This window comes from Haliotis cracherodii, unplaced genomic scaffold, assembly GCF_022045235.1.
Source record: "Haliotis cracherodii isolate W230 unplaced genomic scaffold, xgHalCrac1.p SCAF_8, whole genome shotgun sequence".
NCBI lineage: Eukaryota > Metazoa > Mollusca > Gastropoda > Lepetellida > Haliotidae > Haliotis > Haliotis cracherodii.
Genome location: NW_027266341.1, coordinates 39,843,716 through 39,864,789, shown reverse-complemented (window position 1 = coordinate 39,864,789; position 21,074 = coordinate 39,843,716). Strand labels below are relative to the sequence as shown.

Below are 21,074 nucleotides of genomic sequence, written 5' to 3'. Positions count from 1 at the left end.
TGTTTGTGACTTGATGCTGGAGCGTGTGTGCTGTTTGTGACTTGATGCTGGAGCGTGTGTGCTGTTTGTGACTTGATGCTGGAGTATATTGTTTGTGACTTGATGCTGGAGTATATTGTTTGTGACTTGATGCTGGAGCATGTGTGCTGTTTGTGACTTGATGCTGGAGTATACTGTTTGTGACTTGATGCTGGTGTGTGTGTGCTGTTTGTGACTTGATGCTCGAGCGTGTGTGCTGTTTGTGACTTGATGCTGGAGCATGTGTGTTGTTTGTGACTTGATGCTGGAGCGTGTGTGCTGTTTGTGACTTGATGCTGGAGTGCGTGTACTGTTTGTGACTTGATGCTGGAGCGTGTGTGCTGTTTGTGACTTGATGCTGGAGCATGTGTGCTGTTTGTGACTTGATGCTGGAGCATGTGTGCTGTTTGTGACTTGATGCTGGAGCGTGTGTGCTGTTTGTGACTTGATGCTGGAGCATGTGTGCTGTTTGTGACTTGATGCTGGAGCATGTGTGCTGTTTGTGACTTGATACTTAAGGGGGGGTGTTGTTTGTGACTTTATGCTGGAGCGTGTGTGCTGTTTGTGACTTGATGCTGGAGCGTGTGTGCTGTTTATGACTTGATGCTGGAGCGTGTGTGCTGTTTGTGACTTGATGCTGGAGCATGTGTATTGTTTCTGACTTGATGCTGGAGCATGTGTGCTGTTTCTGACTTGATGCTGGAGCGTGTGTGCTGTTTGTGACTTGATGCTGGAGCATGTGTGCTGTTTGTGACTTGATGCTGGAGCATGTGTGCTGTTTGTGACTTGATGCTGGAGTGTGTGTGTTATTTGTGACTTGATGCTGGGGTGTGTGTGTTGTTTGTGACTTGATGATGGGGTGTGTGTGCTGTTTGTGACTTGATGCTGGAGTATGTGTGCTGTTTGTGACTTGATGCTGGAGCATGTGTGCTGTTTGTGACTTGATGCTGGGGTGTGTGTGCTGTTTGTGACTTGATGCTGGAGCGTGTGTGCTGTTTGTGACTTGATGCTGGAGCGTGTGTGCTGTTTGTGACTTGATGCTGGAGTATATTGTTTGTGACTTGATGCTGGAGTATATTGTTTGTGACTTGATGCTGGAGCATGTGTGCTGTTTGTGACTTGATGCTGGAGTATACTGTTTGTGACTTGATGCTGGTGTGTGTGTGCTGTTTGTGACTTGATGCTCGAGCGTGTGTGCTGTTTGTGACTTGATGCTGGAGCATGTGTGTTGTTTGTGACTTGATGCTGGAGCGTGTGTGCTGTTTGTGACTTGATGCTGGAGTGCGTGTACTGTTTGTGACTTGATGCTGGAGCGTGTGTGCTGTTTGTGACTTGATGCTGGAGCATGTGTGCTGTTTGTGACTTGATGCTGGAGCATGTGTGCTGTTTGTGACTTGATGCTGGAGCGTGTGTGCTGTTTGTGACTTGATGCTGGAGCATGTGTGCTGTTTGTGACTTGATGCTGGAGCATGTGTGCTGTTTGTGACTTGATACTTAAGGGGGTGTGTTGTTTGTGACTTTATGCTGGAGCGTGTGTGCTGTTTGTGACTTGATGCTGGAGCGTGTGTGCTGTTTATGACTTGATGCTGGAGCGTGTGTGCTGTTTGTGACTTGATGCTGGAGCATGTGTATTGTTTCTGACTTGATGCTGGAGCATGTGTGCTGTTTCTGACTTGATGCTGGAGCGTGTGTGCTGTTTGTGACTTGATGCTGGAGCATGTGTGCTGTTTGTGACTTGATGCTGGAGCATGTGTGCTGTTTGTGACTTGATGCTGGAGCGTGTGTGCTGTTTGTGACTTGATGCTGGAGCGTGTGTGCTGTTTGTGACTTGATGCTGGAGTGTGTGTGTTGTTTGTGACTTGATGCTGGAGTGTGTGTGCTGTTTGTGACTTGATATGGGAGATGTACGAGTGGTCATGTACAGCAGAGGCACAGGCCAAGTGTCTATTGATTGTCTCCAGGCTCATTCTGTGACAGGGCAGATGAAATCTTCAGTTCATCTTTGCCTGAATTTCTGCTTGTATTAATCTGTCCTGAACCCTTGACTGACTTGATGTCGCTCAGCGGGATTGTAATCAATCAGTTCATCAAGATCATTTCATGGCTATGAGTCTGAAATGGATTAGGTGAACTTCCATGTGTATTAGGTTATCCTGACAGGGGACAGGGAATTTATTTTGGAAATGGGGATGGATCTGGTTGGGGAGTGGTGACAGGGTGTTTGTGTGTGGCATGGTGGATGAGGGCTGGTTGGAATCTGCTTCTTTAACATGGGATGGAGGGATGGTGGCAGTGATTGGACATGGGATGGTGGCAGTGATGGGACATGGGATGGTGGCAGTGATGGGACATGGGATGGTGGCAGTGATGGGACATGGGATGGTGGCAGTGATGGGACATGGGATGGAGGGATGGTGGCAGTGATGGGACATGGGATGGTGGCAGTGATGGGACATAGGATGGAGGAATGGTGGCAGTGATGGCAGGGGATGGTGGCAGTGATGGGACATGGGATGGTGGCAGTGATGGGACATGGGATGGAGGAATGGTGGCACTGAAGGGACTCGGGATGGTGGCAGTGATGGGACATAGGATGGTGGCAGTGATGGGACATGGGATGGAGGCAGTGATGGGACATGGGATGGTGGCAGTGATGGGACGTGGGATGGAGGAATGGTGGCAGTGATGGGACATGGAATGGTGGAAGTGATGGGACATAGGATGGTGGCAGTGATGGGACATGGGATGGTGGCAGTGATGGGACATGGGATGGAGGGATGGTGGCAGTGATGGGACATGGGATGGTGGCAGTGATGGGATGGAGGAATGGTGGCAGTGATGGGACATGGGATGGTGGCAGTGATGGGACATGGGATGGAGGAATGGTGGCAGTGATGGGACATGGGATGGTGGCAGTGATGGGACATGGGATGGAGGGATGGTGGCAGTGATGGGACATGGGATGGTGGCAGTGATGGGACATGGGATGGAGGGATGGTGGCAGTGATGGGACATGGGATGGAGGGATGGTGGCAGTGATGGGACATGGGATGGTGGCAGTGATGGGACATGGGATGGAGGGATGGTGGCAGTGATGGGATGGAGGAATGGTGGCTGTGATGGGACAAGGGATGGAGGGATGGTGGCAGTGATGGGATGGAGGGATGGTGGCAGTGATGGGACATGGGATGGAGGGATGGTGGCAGTGATGGGACATGGGATGGAGGGATGGTGGCAGTGATGGGATGGAGGGATGGTGGCAGTGATGGGACATGAGATGGAGGGATGGTGGCAGAGATGGGACATGGGATGGAGGGATGGTGGCAGTGATGGGACATGGGATGGAGGGATGGTGGCAGTGATGGGACATGGGATGGAGGGATGGTGGCAGTGATGGGACGTGGGATGGAGGGATGGTGGCAGTGATGGGATATGGGATGGGGGGATGGTGGCAGTGATGGGACATGGGATGGAGGGATGGTGGCAGTGATGGGACATGGGATGGAGGGATGGTGGCAGTGATGGGACATGGGATGGAGGGATGGTGGCAGTGATGGGACATGGGATGGGGGGATGGTGGCAGTGATGGGACATGGGATGGAGGGATGGTGGCAGTGATGGGACGTGGGATGGAGGGATGGTGGCAGTGATGGGACAAGGGATGGAGGGATGGTGGCAGTGATAGAGAAATCTGTTTTTCTCGCTTCGATGAGAAATGCTGCACTTTTATGTGTCAGTGTTTTAGTTCAATGTCAGATTGAAACATAAATTCATTGTGGCAGTATCACTTAGGCTATATGTGGGTTCATGTGTCCTTCAGTTTTATAGCATCCACAGCCAGAAGCCAGCCTACATGACACTGTGACAGCCAGAAGCCAGCCAACATGACACTGTGACGGCTGGAAGCCAGTCTATATGACACTGTGACGGTCAGAAGCCAGCCTATATGACACTGTGATGGCCAGAAGCCAGCCTACATGACACTGTGACGGCTGGAAACCAGTCTATATGACACTGTGATGGCCAGAAGCCAGCCTACATGACACTATGACGGCCAGAAGCCAGTCTACATGACACTATGACGGCCAGAAGCCAGCCTACATGACACTATGACGGCTGGAAGCCAGCCTACATGACACTGTGACGGCTGGAAGCCAGCCTACATGACACTGTGACGGCCAGAAGCCAGTCTACATGACACTGTGACGGCTGGAAGCCAGCCTACATGACACTGTGACGGCCAGAAGCCAGTCTGTATGACACTGTGACAGCCAGACAGTGTTCGAAGCCGACAGATCTGTTCTCGGGATTATCATGGTACAACATTTATACTAAGTTATCTTATAATAATTAGATCTACATCAAGTGCTTTTATGAGTTATCATGGTGTAATATTTATACACCATTTCATTTAATTATAGTTTAGCAAGTAATAATTATCATCAGGTAAAATGCATATGTAAAATATCAGTAGTTTCAGTTATAGCTTTTTAGATGGTTGCTAGCCTAAGGTATCAAGATCCCATCTCCCAGACAAAGGATATTTATTTAAGTATATCTGTCGTCACCTACCGGGGTATATTAGAATAACATTACTTCAATTAAGACTCATTAAGGATTAGCCCCCATACAAGCTCGTCTATTGTGCATTAAGGATTAGCCCCCATACAAGCTCGTCTATAGGGCATTAAGGATTAGCCCCAACACAAGCTCATCTATAGTGACACCATAAACTCTTTCAAAACATCAAGTAAATATGTCAACAAGATTAGTGCCAGTCCAACAGGATTAACAGGATTTAGTATTCCCCTCTGTCTAGCCATCCATTTAGCTTAGGACACACCCAATCGTGTATCAACCAATCACATTCCTTTCTATTGTTCAAACTTTCATTAAATACATACTGTAGCCAAGTTCTAGCAACAGTTGCAGTTTGTACCCCAAGCGAGCAACACCTCCCAAGCCAGCACAGAGCATTGCCTGATAGCCAGCCAAGGAGAACTCCAACATCGGTAATTATCACGTCATCCTTTCAGCCTTATTCACATACTCTTACAATCACTCTCACCGTTTGTTTGTTTGTTGTTTAACGCCGAACCTAGCAGTGTTCCAGCTACAGGACAGCGGTTTGAAAATAAACGAGTCTTGGCCAGACAATCAGTTGCAGTTTGTACTCCCAGCGAGCAACACTTCCCAAGCCAGCACAGAGCATTGCCTGATAGCCAGCCAAGGAAACTCCATCATCGGTAATTATCACGTTATCCTTATTCACATACTCTTAAAATCACTCTCACCGAATTAATCATAAAACCCCTAAATCCTTAAAAAACAACAACACTAAATAACCAACACCTTATCCTACCCAATCTCCCTAACACAGCTCGCACTCATTTCTACTCACACCCACGCCCACCACTCAAACACACCCTTTGACTCCTTCGACTAAATATCTCTTAATCCCCGCTTTCCACTTGTCTCACCTTATCCCAGCCTTCCAGAATCAAACTTAATCTTCAATAAATAATCCATTTCCCAAACCCTCCTACTAAAACCAACAACAAATAACCACCGCAACCTCCTCCGCCTCCTAAACACAAATCACCAAGTAAAAACAACAAACCAACTCACCTCCCCAAAACCACCACCACTCACCACAACACACGCTCTCCAACACAACACCCAAACAATATGACTGACACCCGCAACGCCACACTCGCAGACATTCCAGCTCCTTACTCACCCACGCCTGCGGAAGCGCACAACACTTCTGGGAGGTCACTCGAAAACATCGTCCCGACCGAATATGGCGAAAACACGACATACACCACCCCAACCAAACCAGCTAACTCGCCACCACAAAACACCAAAAAACGCAAACTCGACACATCCACTCCACCTCCATCGCCAACACCCTCCCTGGCCGCCTTCCTCACCACCTTCGCCCTCTACTTCTTCTCAGCAGGCTCAGGCACCACTCTCTCACTAGAACTTTCGGCAGACAAAATAGGACTTTGGTTCAAAAGACAAAAAATAAATTACAACAATATTAAAAAAGCCAACAAAGGATACCAGATAATCTTTCCTAACCGAGAATCTTACAACGCAGCAAATAAAATAACTCAAATATTCCACGTCACGGTAATCAAACAAACACCTAATTGGCAACAATATACACGAGGCGTAATAAGGGTTAACCCAAGGGAAACAACTGAGGACTTACAATTATACTCTCTAGAAGCTAACATAAACCAAGACCAAAACCCTCAACCCCTAATCACCAGCACGCGCAGAATAACCTCAACTAGAAACGGAAAAACGGTCCCAACCTCCATTGTCATAATCAACTTTAAAAAAACCGCTAAATTCCCTGAAGCCCCCAAACACATATCCTTCGGAGCCCACACAAACTTAGAAGTCAAACCCTATATAAAGCAGGTTAAGCAATGTTCAAAGTGCCTCAAATACAACCACACTGCTTCCCAATGCACCTACCCTAAAACTAAATGTAAAAAATGCGCACAAACAGACTGCCCAGGCACATGCACACCCTGGTGCATCCACTGCAAATCCACCCAACACACTTCACTTTCAAACCAATGCCCACACAGACACACACTCACCCAGCAGGCCAACAAACACATAAACATAGAAACGGCTAAAATCCAAACACGAAAATTTGCTACACCTGCATCTAAACCACTCCTCCCTACACCACACCCAAACACCATCCCACAAACAAACACCACACCCATAACCGACAGCTCTGTCTGGGACCCCTACCGAGAAACCGCACCCACCTCACACACACAAGCAGCCACTCAACCAACCACGAACCCTCCCAAAACATCAACCCCCGCATGCAAAACAAACCTCAAAATGACCACCACAACACGACCCTCATCCAAGCACCCTACAGCCCATATGGCAACAACGCTCTCCCACAAGCAAGCACAACAACAAAACACAAACACTAAGAAAACATCAGCTACACCCATCCCGCCAACACCTTCACAACCCTCCACATCACATGCCTCCCCCATGGAAACTCAACCAGCTAAACCTAATCCAACCCATGACGAAGATTTCTCCACTACTGAGGAAACAATAGACACTACTCCAACTAAAACAAACCAAACTTCCCAACCAGCCAACACCCCAAACCTAAATAACCTCACCTTACTCCTAGCATATATGCATAGTCAAAACTCACCAAAAGCTAGTATGGAATCCTTCCACAAAGTAGCTTTCAATCTAAAATTAACCGATCTTCCCTTCTTCCTCTTTAACCTCCATCTAAAAGAACTCACCGAATAAAATAAAAACTAAAAACTAAATCACCAATCACCCGAACCCAATATTCGAAGGACTAAATATTTTTCAGTGGAACGCCAACGGACTCACCTCCCACGGCCATGAACTAAAAACTAAATTTAAACTAAATAAAGGCCCTCACATTGCTTGTATACAGGAAACCAAATTCTCAAAAAAATCGAAATTCACACTACCTAACTACAACTCAGTTAGAACTGACAGAGCTAAACCGAAAACAAGAAGAGCCGCAGGAGGACTAATCATATTTATCAGGGAAGATATAAATTACGAAGAAATAAAAATAGACACGCCAAACCTAGAAGCCAACGGCATTAAAATCACATTAAATAACCGAAACATAAACATCATAAATATTTACCACTGGACGGAACAAAAAGTCCAACCTGAGGATCTAAACAAACTACTCAAAATAAGCGATAAATCTACTATATTCCTAGGAGACTTTAACGCTCACCATCCTACATGGAGCATAGATGATAAAATAGATACTCATGGCAAATTAATCTCCGAATGGATAGAAACAAACGACCTAGTACTCCTTAATAGCAACCAACCCACGAGGTACGATAAGATAAACCAAAAAATGTCGGCTATCGACCTAACCATATGCACCGCAGATCTAGCCCAAAGCACTCAATGGGAAGTGCACGACGTCCCGCTAGGTAGCGACCACTTCCCCATAAACATAACCATAGGAAATACAAACGTACCAATCCAAACAGAAAACCAAGAACCAAAATTCCATTACAACAAAGCTAACTGGGACCAATTCCAAGATATCTGCAACGAAGCTAACTTAAACGAAATAGAAAATAATGATCCAGAAACCTATTGTAAAAACCTAACAGACTATATAATAAACGCAGCCAAAACCTCCATCCCCTTCAAAGTATCTAAGACAGGCAAACCGACGGTACCATGGTGGAATGAGGAAATAGAACAGACTAGACGAAAACGTAAATCAGCCTTCAATAAAGCAAAACGCGACTACAAATATTTAAACATAGCCCACGAACTAAACCACCAGGTTCAAAAACTAGTCCAAATAGCCAAAAGTAGAGACTGGAAAAAATTCTGCGAAGGTATAAATAACCGTACAGATGCCAGAACGGTCTGGCGCAAAATCCACGCCATTAGAGGCTTAAAACGACATAAAAAAACCCCTAACATTAACAACTCAACCAACCCCGCCCAAAAAGCAAATAATCTCGCCAACCACTTTTCGGCCGTTAGCAGTAACAGCAACTTCAGCCAAAAATTCCAAGATAAACTTAAAACAGAAAACAAACCCACAAAAGAACCAAACAATAACAATCTAGAAATAAATCAACCCTACACAATGGAGGAGCTCCTCTACGTAATCCAAAACAGGAAAAAGGGCACAGCCCCAGGATTAGACCTAACCTCTTACCAAATAATTAAAAAACTCCCCCTAAAACTGCTCCAGGCACTACTCAAACTATACAATCTCATCTACCTAAACGGACAGGTTCCTACACCCTGGAAACAGGCCCTAGTCATACCAATCCCTAAACCTAATAAACCAGCTAATCAAGCTAACTCATATAGACCAATATCCCTAACTTCAAACTTATGTAAAGTAATGGAATCAATGGCTAAAAATAGATTACAACATTACTTAACCCAAAATAACACCATAAACCCAGATCAAAGCGGTTTCACTCCTGGCCGCTCAACCCTAGATAACCTCGCCCGACTAGAACAAGATATTAAGACAGGACAACTAAATAAACAATATACCACAGGCATCTTCTTAGACTTCTCTAAAGCTTTCGACATGGTATGGCACGATGGGCTAATACAAAAACTTAAAAAAATAGGACTCAAAGGTCAGATAATAAACTACATCCAGGACTTCCTAAACAATCGTAAAATAACCGTGTGTATAGACCAAACTCTATCGGACCAATGTCCCCTAGAAAATGGCACTCCACAGGGCAGTATCCTCAGCCCCACCCTCTTCAATATAATGATAAACGATCTATTCGAGGGTCTATCCCCTAAAGTAAACACATCAAAATTCGCGGATGATGGAGCCATCTGGATCCGCACTAAAAGCATGAAAATGGCCACAAATCTACTCCAAAAATCTCTTAATAAAATACAACAATGGGCTGACAAATGGGGCTTCTCCCTTAACTCAGAAAAAACAACAGGAATAGTATTCAAACATAAAAACATGAAACCCGCCTCCCCAATCCTCCAGCTAAACAACCAAACAATCAAATTTCAAAAACAAACCAAATTCTTAGGACTTATTTTCGATGAACATCTCACCTGGGATGCTCACATCCAAAACCTAACAACTAAATGCAGTAAAGACCTAAACACCCTAAGATGCCTAACTGGCTCTAACTGGGGAGCCTCCAAAGATACTCTCCTCTCTCTCTACATATCCCTAATTAGATCAAAACTAGACTACGGCTGCGCCATATACAACACCCTAAACAACTCTCTATCCAAAAACCTTGACTCAATACAATATCAGGCTCTCAAACTCATTACACGCACCCAACATGGCACCTCCTACACCTCACTTCAGGCCTTAACAGGAGAAATGCCACTAAGTCTACGCAGGGAACAGCTAAGCTTAAATTTCTGGGCCGCGTCCCAATCAAACCCTCTCATCCAAAACTTAATAAACCAAAACATCAGCCCTAAAAACCAAGCTCTAGCTCGTAAACACCCCTTACTTACCCCAATATCCCAAAGAATAACAAACTACCTAAATGAACACCAAATTAAAAATCTTAAACAAAACTGCAAACAATCAAATATCTTCACCCCTAAACTTAAAATACCCAAAATAGACACAACACTAGCTAGCCAAATAAATAAACAAACCGACCCAAACATAGCTAAAACTACCACACTTGCATACATACACAAAAATTGGCCAAATTGGTGTCACATTTACACGGACGGATCCTCAGATCCGACCTCCAAACACACAGGTTTCGGAGTCCATACCACACAACCAACTAAAACCACACAATCCTTCCGACTCCCAAATAACCAATCAATATTCACGGCCGAACTAATGGGCATGGCCTCAGCCCTCCACAATCAAGAATCCAAAAACAACCAAACAATCCTAATACTTACTGACTCCCTAAGTGGACTACAAGCCCTCCAAAACAAAAATACCAAAAACCGACCTAAATTAATAAATCAAATACTTAAAAGCTCCAACGACCTAACAAAAGCAGGCAAACAAATAACCTTCTTGTGGATACCCGCCCACGTAGGAATATACGGTAATGAAAACGCCGATAAAGCAGCTAAACTATCCCTTAAAATCCCAGAAATAAGCTTAAACTTACCCATCTCAAAAACAGAAATTAAAAGTGTAAACAAACAAAAAATCACAAAAAAATGGCATAACCTATATCTAAACTCAAATAGCAAAATCAAAAGAGTGCTCAGCAAACCACTAACCAAACCAAAAATTCTCCATCCATCAAAAAAAATCGACAGAGTAATCACTAAACTCCAAACAGGACACACCAACCTAAATAACCACCTAAAAATTTTTAAAAAACACACTACAGGTAACTGCCCACACTGCAAACAACCAGAAACCCCAGAACACGCACCCATCCACTGCACACACTACCTAACACATCGAACCGCATTACAAACCACCCTCAATCTAAACAAGGCTCTCACTCTAGAAGCAATACTAAACCCACAAAATAAACTAGAAAACTTCAAGGCCTTAGGCGTATTCTTAATAAAAACGGAACTAATAAAACGCATCTAAAACCATAATAACCTACCAAATCAAAATCACATAAACAAACAATCATCCACCATACCCAGCTCCCTTAGTTCTCCTCCCCAACCCCATCAGCATCTATTCCAAATCTCAAAATTCCCAAATTCTATATAAGCAACCCCTAAAGCCCCCTCTTGGGTTGCACAGACCACCCTCGCCCCTTTCGGAAACACATTAAATGGCCTGGCCGGGCCCGTGTGCGAAATACGCATCAGTCGGAAAGCGCACGTTAAATCTCCAAAGTAAGTAAGTAAGTAAGTAAGTTCTAGCAGAGAAGGGGTTTGACTCTCTTACCAAGCAGACCTCTCTCCCACAGCCCAGAGTGTGTACCGACTCTCTGTTGCACCCTCAGTTATTTCTAAGTATATTGTAAATTGTTAATTGTTCTTGTAAATAAAATTGTGATTAGTCTCCTGTGACTCTGGCTCTTTGCTGACTAATTCCCCAAGAAAACCAGCACGTCAATTGGAAGGTATTGTTCACCCATGGAACTGTTCTGATGGCTTGAGAGTTGCCTCCCTTACTGTACGCACATATGGATGACGTCACTGTCAGCGTTTTCTGATACCGTTCTAGAAGCTGAGAAGTAAATCCAATGATAAACCACTTCTATCTGTTATAACTTGGTAGTTATGAAGTCTGGTAACATCAAACACTTAACAATAGATCATATTTAAAATGCATTTATCATCATTTTTTTATTACTTTAACTTATTTCTTTTTTATTTTCATAGTCAGTTAATGGGGCTGCAATTTGTAAAACATTCTGAGTTTAATTGGCTAGTTCTGCCGTGTATATGACAACTGCATGACGAGGTTCAAAATGTATTACTTCATTCCTTACCGTCTGTATGTATAATGTATAATGTATACATTGTGTGTATATACATATTGCATTTAAGCATCTTCACCAGTCAAGGGCCTTTTCATAAATATAGTATACTGTGTAATCTGACACCTACCTCTTTGTACATGTATTTTGTAAACAACCTTCAATAAACACTCATATGATGTAACCTTTTCTAAATACTGGCATTCCAACAGTCATATATGTGTTGAACATGCTACTTCAGATCAAGCTTAAATATTCAAACTATCTCAAACAATTGGGACTGGTTGTTGCCTTTGTTATTGTTTTTTCCCGTGAGTACCCGGATGATATAGCAGAAACCTAGACTAGTTCGCAACCTGTGCTGCGCCATTCGTAAGCGCATTTGTCACTTTTATTGATAGTATAAAGGCGTATGGTAACATTGATCAACAAAATGAAACACAGTTTTGGAGATAATAAGAAAACGTAGGTATCTTTGTGGGTAGCATGGGTAATAGTGACGAAGTTTTGATAAGTCACTTGCTTGGTAATTGTGCGATTTTCGTTTACACTATTTTGACTTGCAACACAAAGTAAATATTTCTCCTGAGCATTGCTTATTTTATCATGTTTATATTTTTCTAGTCCTAAATTGCAAAATTTTCACTTAGAAAATTTATAAAACGCCTGAATATTCAGTTATTTTACAAACTGACTGAAAAATATGTCCATCTGTATTATTATTCTAAACATTTTTATGTTTAATATCATCACCAAGAGACTGAAAATGTTACTATGAAAAGTACATTTCTTTATTATTTGGCTTCTACTCCTCCATAATAATCTATTGTGATGTTTTTAGGCCCTTTTGATCGTCTTAATCAATTTTAGTCAATCTGTTAAAGAAATGGACAAAAATGACTGAAATATTTACACATTTTATAAATTGCCTGAGAGAATCACATTTTACAAATTGACTGTAATATATGCACGCTTACAAAAGAAAAGACTTGTGAAAACAATGTTTATCGCGCATCGAAGAATTTCCCAACCAAGACGTAGAGGAACAAGAATGAACCTGTCCAATGCTACAGCAAATGAAGGAAAACAAAATGCAAATATCATAATTACAACCTACCAAATTTATGTGTATAATTTCAGGCAGCTTTCTTGTCCGAGGAATGTATCCATGAATATCCACACAAAGTAATAATATCCCACACGTCTGCAGCTGTACAAAGAAACTTATTCGATGTCACATGTCTCTGTAACAATCAAATATTTTTAAAAATATATATATCGTTTCGGGATATTGTAACCCGTGTTCGTTTCTCAACTGATCATCAATTAGTTTGTTTCAGGTGTTTCACCTAGGTGTCAAGTCTCAAAGGTCGGCTGAGAAAGCCCACGTGACAACTATTTTCATAACGTCCATGGTTCCTAAAAAAATCCACTGAGTTAGATAACAATGAACAATCAATTGACGTATAATTGGCTAACCCTTTGAACAAAGTATGTTGTTTTTACATCAGCACTATACGCCATGATATGAGTGTATTCCCTTTGTTTTAGTAAACCTAGACATGAAAACACTCACTTTTGACATATCCACTGTGCAAGATAACAGTGATTAATCAATGTATTTTCTGTTAATCCTTTGACTAGGAACGATCCGTAAATCAACTGATCATTCATCTCTTGCTGGTCTGCCACGTGCATATTACATAACACACATTTCACCTCACTTCAAACCTGGATTTAGATTGAATAATTACCCCAGACACAATAAATGCCAAATGGGAACCTTTGTCAGGTGATCTAAGTGGTGCTACCACTAATTGTACCTGTAATAAATTCATTAACTGAACATCAAATGAATGACTACAAATACAAAGGTGTAGGGTTATACCAGAAAACATAGATGACAATAAGGGAGTAGTAATCATCATATTGACGCAATCCAAAATCCGAAAATGCTTTCACTGCATGGATACTTTTTTTTTATTATTAAACTATAACAATCAGGGATATTTCCAAATGACCACATCCGATGATGCGTATCATCCGGGTACTCACGGGGGAAAAAATAATAAAGGCAACAACCAGTCCCGGGGAATTGCTTTAGATCAGTGCCCCTTTAACCTCCAGCCCACAAGATAGTTCTGTATGTGAAGTGGTGCCTTCTCTGATATTTTACAAAGTCAAGTTTATGAATGAAAGAATAATGGAACACATGGAAAAAGCTCTATCACAAAACCACGGTTTAGATTTAGAAGGGTTCACCAACATCAGATGATGTAAATAAAAAGAAAAGATTATACTTTTGTTTTGTAGACTTTCAAAAGGCCTTTGATTCAGTTGACAGATCACTACTCCTGACAAAGCTATCATCAAATAAAATCTCAGGATGTGTGTTACAAAATAATATCATCGCTATATAATGATATCTCATATATGTTTGTGAAATGTGCAGGCCCTAAAGGCTCACAGTTTACTCTGCTGAGTTTCAGACACTGCAGCCTGAAGCTTGTTTGTATGACACTGTGACAGCATGAAGCTTATTTGTATGACACTGCAGCCAGAAGCTTGTTTGTATGACACTGTGACAGCTTGAAGTCTCCTTTTCAAAATGCCCACATAGAAATTATATCTTTAAGACACCTTCCTTGTACATTTGGTAAAAAAATAAATAAATTGTGATAACAGATATTTGTTCACCACTGCCAGAAGAAAATGTTTGTGTGACAGAGGTGCACTATGCATGCTGTCTACAATTGTCTGGCAGTAAACAGATGTTATTGATATGTTGTCACTGCAGCAGATCAACTTCAGTTATTGAGTTTGGCCCTGACACTGACTCTGTGGGCCGTCTGGATGGATATCAGGATTAATGAGTCCCATTACTCTGTGGAGCTGACTAAATACTATCACCTGAAACGATTACACTAAATCCACAGCAGTAACCAGAGATGACTTTACATGACTTGCTTCTGATAGTCCTGCATTGATGAGTGACCACAGATTATCACTGTGCCCAGCAGCTGGAGGCAGGGTAATTCAGTTGGAATGTTCCCACTTTTTCACTGTCACCGTTACAAGTGAAATTAGTTTTGGTCACTGTCATTGATTAATAGCAAATTTCTCTTTTTATTAGTAAATCATGTATTATTTTGACTGGTAAATTAACCCAGTTATTTGACAAAGATAATTTAGACAAGTATTTGTCACAAAGTGACGAAATGTCCCCCGCCTGATTATACACCATTGTACCAAATATGAAGACAATCCAGCGATTAGTTCTTGAGATATTGCGGCAACACCGTTTTCCAACTCCAAAAGCAGATTTGCCTGCTCTGACCTTGAAAATGGGGTCAAGGTCACCAAAACCGACTGGTGTCTGCGGTGTCTGTATATACATCATAGTTCCAAATATGAAAACAATCCAGTGTTTAGTTCTTGAGATATCGCGGCAACACCGTTTTCCAACTCCAAAAGCAGATTTGCCTGCTGTGACCTTGAAAATGGGGTCAAGGTCACCAAAACCGACTGGTGTCTGCTGTGTCTGTATATACACCATAGTTCCAAATATGAAGACAATCCTGCGATTAGTTCTTGAGATATCTCGGCAACACCATTTTCCAACTCCAAAAGCAGATTTGCCTGCTGTGACCTTCAAAATGGGGTCAGGCTCACCAAACCCGACTGGTGTCTGTGGAGTCTGTATATACACAATAGTTCCAAATATGAAAACAATCCAGTATTTAGTTCTTGAGATATCGCGGCAACACCGTTTTCCAACTCTAAAAGCAGATTTGCCTGCTGTGACCTTGAAAATGGGGTCAAGGTCACCAAAACCAACTGGTGTCTGCGGAGTCTGTATATACACAATAGTTCCAAATATGAAGACAATCCAGTGTTTAGTTCTTGAGATATCGCGGCAACAAACAGGTGGGACGTACGGATGGACGTACGGACGTACGTCCGGACGGTCGTGAATACTATATCCCCCGCTTCGCGCTGACAACAAAATTGTTGTCAGTTAATGTAAACTGTCAGTTCCCATCACACCTCTCCTCTTTGCAAGTTTCATCAATCCTATCAATCATTTTTAGCTCACCTGACTGAAAGTTTGACTTTCAACACATACAATCCTAAGAAACGCCATGAGGCACTACTTCCATACAATGCAAGAATTTCTTTAGTTTCTGAAACTTGTTCAGTTATAGCTTTCTGAAATACTCTGATACTGTATTTGGATGATTTTGGATTGAAAGTTTCTTTTGGCTGCTTTAGTAGTGTAGGTAATGGGGGTTCTGGCTCACTTCAACTGGAGCCAGATTTATATACCTATACTGCTACTACAGGGGGAATTTATTATGTGTAAATGATGATGCACACAAATAATCAACATGAGACTAAGCTAAATTGTAATGAAAAGGGCCCTAACTCACCACCACTTGAACCATTTTAGAACCCTATCAATGCTTCTATGATATATTTTTTATAGGTAATGGGGGTTCTGGCTCACTTCAACTGGAGTCAGATTTATATACCTATACCGCTACTACAGATGGAATTTGGAAGTGATACTCAACATTTCTTCGTTCATTTTACTAGGAGACCAGACTATATACTCTTCTTGGTAATTGGTAAGAAACAATTGATGACCGTATTTGGTTGGTTTGACATCACTGATATAATATATACCTTGTGGTAATTCTCTCCATTTGATAATTTTATCCCAGAGCAAAAATGTTTTGATAGCTTTTTCGAGTTCTTCCTTTGTTGGTTTGTAATTCTCCATTATTATATATTGATGTAAACGTTCTTCTAAATGTGATCAAATGATAGTAAGCAATCTATTTTTCTCCAACCAGTTCTTTGGTTTTGGCACGGAATAAGTGACGTGCTTGTTGTCTCCCCTGTTTTATGAACTTTTTTTTCTCGTCTTCTCTAATACCACTGGTCTTATGAGAATTGGATAGAATCTCCTGCTTCATTACATTGTATTTGGTGAGTTCCGACAGCACTAAACAAAACTCCTCCTCAGATATCTTACAATTAGCCAGTGCTGTTGAAATATCATCCTCAACGCTGTTCAACTTTGCTTCGGCGAGTATCCGAATATTATCATGTTTTTAGCTTTCTTTTGCACCCTACAACAAAGAATATTATTGCTATTCCTGCCAGTCCTGAGACTCCGGACGCTATTTCCATGCCAAGTACGATAGGCGCGGCGATTATAGTTGATAATAAACCAACACTGGCTACACCAAGTCCCATGCCAACTGTTACAAGAGCAGTGTCAACTCTGTTGAGAGCATTCACTGCTCTGTGATACGTTTTATACAATCCAAGTCTAAACTCCCTCTCCTTATCTATTCGATGTTTTATGTCGTTTATTTGATGTAATCGAAATCCATCAACAGTATCCATCTTTTCAGATGCCTCATCAAGCGCTGGATATAAACTCATAGTGTATATTATTATATCATATAATAGTCTTTAATTGGTCTTGCTTAAATGTTTTGAGAGTATACATCAACCTTATCAAATGTATATTATACAGCATGAATATCTTAGTAAGAGAAATGCTGTCACTTTTAATAATTTGGATCCCCTCAAAGGTTGCAACAGGTGATGCTCCAATATGAATAATACTGCAACGTTGACGCTCGTGTTTCTTGAGCCATTTAATCGATAGACCTGGTAATATTTCGAAGGCATCTTCCAGTGCATCTCCGAACAAGACTTCAATGATAAGCGTAGAAAGATTAGGTATTGCACTCAAGTTCTGTTTAATATCATTGAATTCAGTAACCAAATTTAATCTAATATTGTGGACTGCCGGACGACTATATAACATATGACCTGGGTTTTCTGGCAGGGGGGTGACTAACACACTTTTTCGTTTAGACGGGATATAAGCCCCGAGTACGATCCCACTATTTATTATCTTAGTTAAATTATGTGCCTTACCCATCATCACATACGGTGGGGTAATGACGATATTCAGTAGCCACTTGATGTTTGCTTCGACCATGGTCCATTTATTATCATCGTTGCGAGTAAGATAATACGAAGTGTTTTTATGGAGTCTACTAATGTCGACATCGCTTAAATCTCCTAGATTACCTGTGAATGTAACTTCTTTCGGCTTGTATACATTATCTTGTAAATGTAAAGCGTATAACTTACCATCGGTACCGGGTTTACCGAATCCTTCTGTGTCTCTGAGATCGGAAAGCACAATTATATTACATTGTCTAAGGTTATGCGTTCCAGGGCCTAATGAATCAACCATTATTTATATGGAGTGTTACACTCAAGTATCCTATATGTACAGGTTGATGTTTTACATCTAATACAGAAATTTTGAGATCTGAAATAAAACCATGCTTTAATTTTTTATATTGTAATGATCAGAAAGATTCCGTTCTACCGCTATTGTATTTTTCATCTTTGACTGGAATAGATCTGAGTAGAGTTGCAGGATGTTCGAGTTGAATATTAACCGTTGTACTGATCTGATCAAGATGGATGCACAACTCTTTATAGGGAACTAAATCGGGTAATTTAACTCCATGCACTATATCGTTAGGTGGTATTGTCAACGTTGATAATCCAAGTGTATCTGCTAAGCTTAGAACTACAAGCTTTTCTCCAACACTTAATTTCAGCATCCCATTCGACTCATTTTGTGTGAGACTAATTCCATTAGGCTTAAAAATTTCATCATTGAGTGAGCATACGCTGTAATACCTATCAGATATAACAATGCGAGTGTGACCAATACTTTTTTTCACCTATTAACAGCCTATTATTTTCTCTAGCAGCATTTATATTGGTCCACCGCGGGTAATACATTACATCACAGATAGAGACTTCAAGTTGTCCATCCGAGTTATCGATAGTATGAAGCAGTTGAATAGACTGACCATTTGTTATTCCCGGGAGTGTGACATACATATTAAAAATACACTGATACTATATCATAACTTAAATATGAAATCAACTTACATTACTCATCAGTTGATTTTAGTAAGTGCCTCTGGTGCTAATTTTGTTGTTGAATTCCCTGATATCTTTGAAAAATACAGGGTCAGGGCGACTAGCGATAAAATGGTGCACGATTGGTTCCACAATCCAATGCAATTTTGGCAGAATCAGTTAAACTTTGACATATGGTGTGCCACAACAGGATGTGTTGTATCTCTTTATGCCCCAGGATTTGAACTAAATAAGTCTCTTTTATCATTTCATGTGTACTATCAGATTAGACGTATACTTAAAGAAATTAGTGCCCCATTACCGCAGTATCGAGCATGGAATGCATCAAATAATCCATACAATAGGTTCGCGTATGAACGTATTTGTCAGGAATTTAGATTGGCGTATTAAAGGACTTAACCATGGTCTAGGTGTTCCGTACAGCAGAAAAAGAACTGTTAAAGAAGAAAGCGATGATTTAGTTAAAAAAACTAATCAACCATTCAATCCATTTATGTTGTTACAGAAAAACAATCTTTTTGTAAGATAACATAATCTTAATCATGGCTGGGAACTTTCGAGTAACGGTTGGAGAGGAGATCTTATGAGTTTTAAGGGTGGTTTGGCTTATATTGTTACATAATTTGTGCAACTGAATTGCTTGGAATGAATTTCATAATGATAATGTCATAGCGACTGATTTACGACATCCATTGTCTGAAGAACATTTGATTGCAAAGGCTCATTACCCTGGAGCCATGACATCTATATGCCTTGAATCACTTAATTGCTGTTATTTATAAGATGCTAATCCTATTGGTTAATCCCCATTTTTGTGTACATCGACCGACTGCCATCCTGAACGTGATGTGCAAGTACGTCACTGATGATTTACTGTTTACATTTATATTTATTACTTACTAAATGTCAGGTGACCTTGACTATATAAGCTTTGGTCCAGAAAAAAAGGAAAAAAGAAAGGTTTTACCCTTAGTGGAACTAGGGTTAGGCTGGGTGCTCCGGAGCACCTAGACAACAACCACTACCACTATGTGCTGACCTGGCACATAGTGTCTTTTGTATGTATATATCAACATGTATAAAGTAAAACTGTATATACCGCCAGCCATCGTCTCCAAGTTGTCACTTCCTACTGAGAACCATACGTCGGCCCCTTGCATATACGAGTATGCAAATTATTCATTCATCAACGTCAGACCAACGCGTTGTTAATAAAACAGAAAATAATTTTACTAACCCAGGAGTTGTAGGAGTTAATGAATAAATAAGAACTTATGTAAGAGCAATTCTTGGTGCACAATCGCAAACACGAACGGGAATCATCGGGTTCTGGGACGGCGCTCGATGCCCAAAAACAGTTTGTTGTAAACGTAGTGGATGCTATTAATTCACCAGTTGACATACCATCTTCTATAAAGCGTTATCAAGATGTATTACAGTACGCTCAATCCAAAGTAGACTATGTTTATGCGCCGGGACTATACATGTCTCTGAGTAATATGGAACTTAAGATCGGTCAAGTGATAGGTTATAATAATAAAATTGTTATTGCTACCGATCAACAAAAACCAGATATAAATTCAGATATTAACACTGATTTAATAATGCAATAGTCAAGCCACAGATATCTACTAACGCTCAACCATCTACTAACGCACAACCACAAGTACCACCACATATTGCAGCTAAAAATCAACAACATATCGATGAAAAAACAGCGCTTGTAGTAGGTGGAGTCGCGGCTGGTTTACTCATGTTTTGGTTAAATAGTTCTTAGCGGAGCCAGGAAACTATACTCCCTATTATACCGGGAAGTGCAGACGCGGCTTTCCCAGCAAGCTTTCCCAGTGAGCTTTCCCAGCAAGCTTTCCCAGTGCTGAACCTAATGCTTTTAAATGCTTTTTTATCCCTTCTTTTATACCACCCCTATCACTAGGCGGTGCACTACCACCTGTACCACCGGTTAACGCGTGAGTCAAAGTCGATATAATAAATCCCAATGCGGTTAAAATACTGGCAATGGTTATTCCCTGTTCTCTGAACATTGTTTTAATTTTATCGGCTAGTGTAGTGTCATCGTTAAGGACTTGATCAATAGTTTCT

General features: G+C 41.4%; 1 protein-coding gene across 1 annotated transcript; it reads right to left on the bottom strand.

Annotated features, from left to right (window-relative positions):
• Positions 1 to 2,283: 2,283 nt before the first annotated feature.
• LOC139450989 (uncharacterized) lies at positions 2,284 to 3,612 on the bottom strand. Its single transcript, XM_071232809.1, has one exon. It carries the CDS (start codon positions 3,610 to 3,612, stop codon positions 2,284 to 2,286), a length of 1,329 nt encoding a protein of 442 aa, XP_071088910.1.
• Positions 3,613 to 21,074: the final 17,462 nt, after the last annotated feature.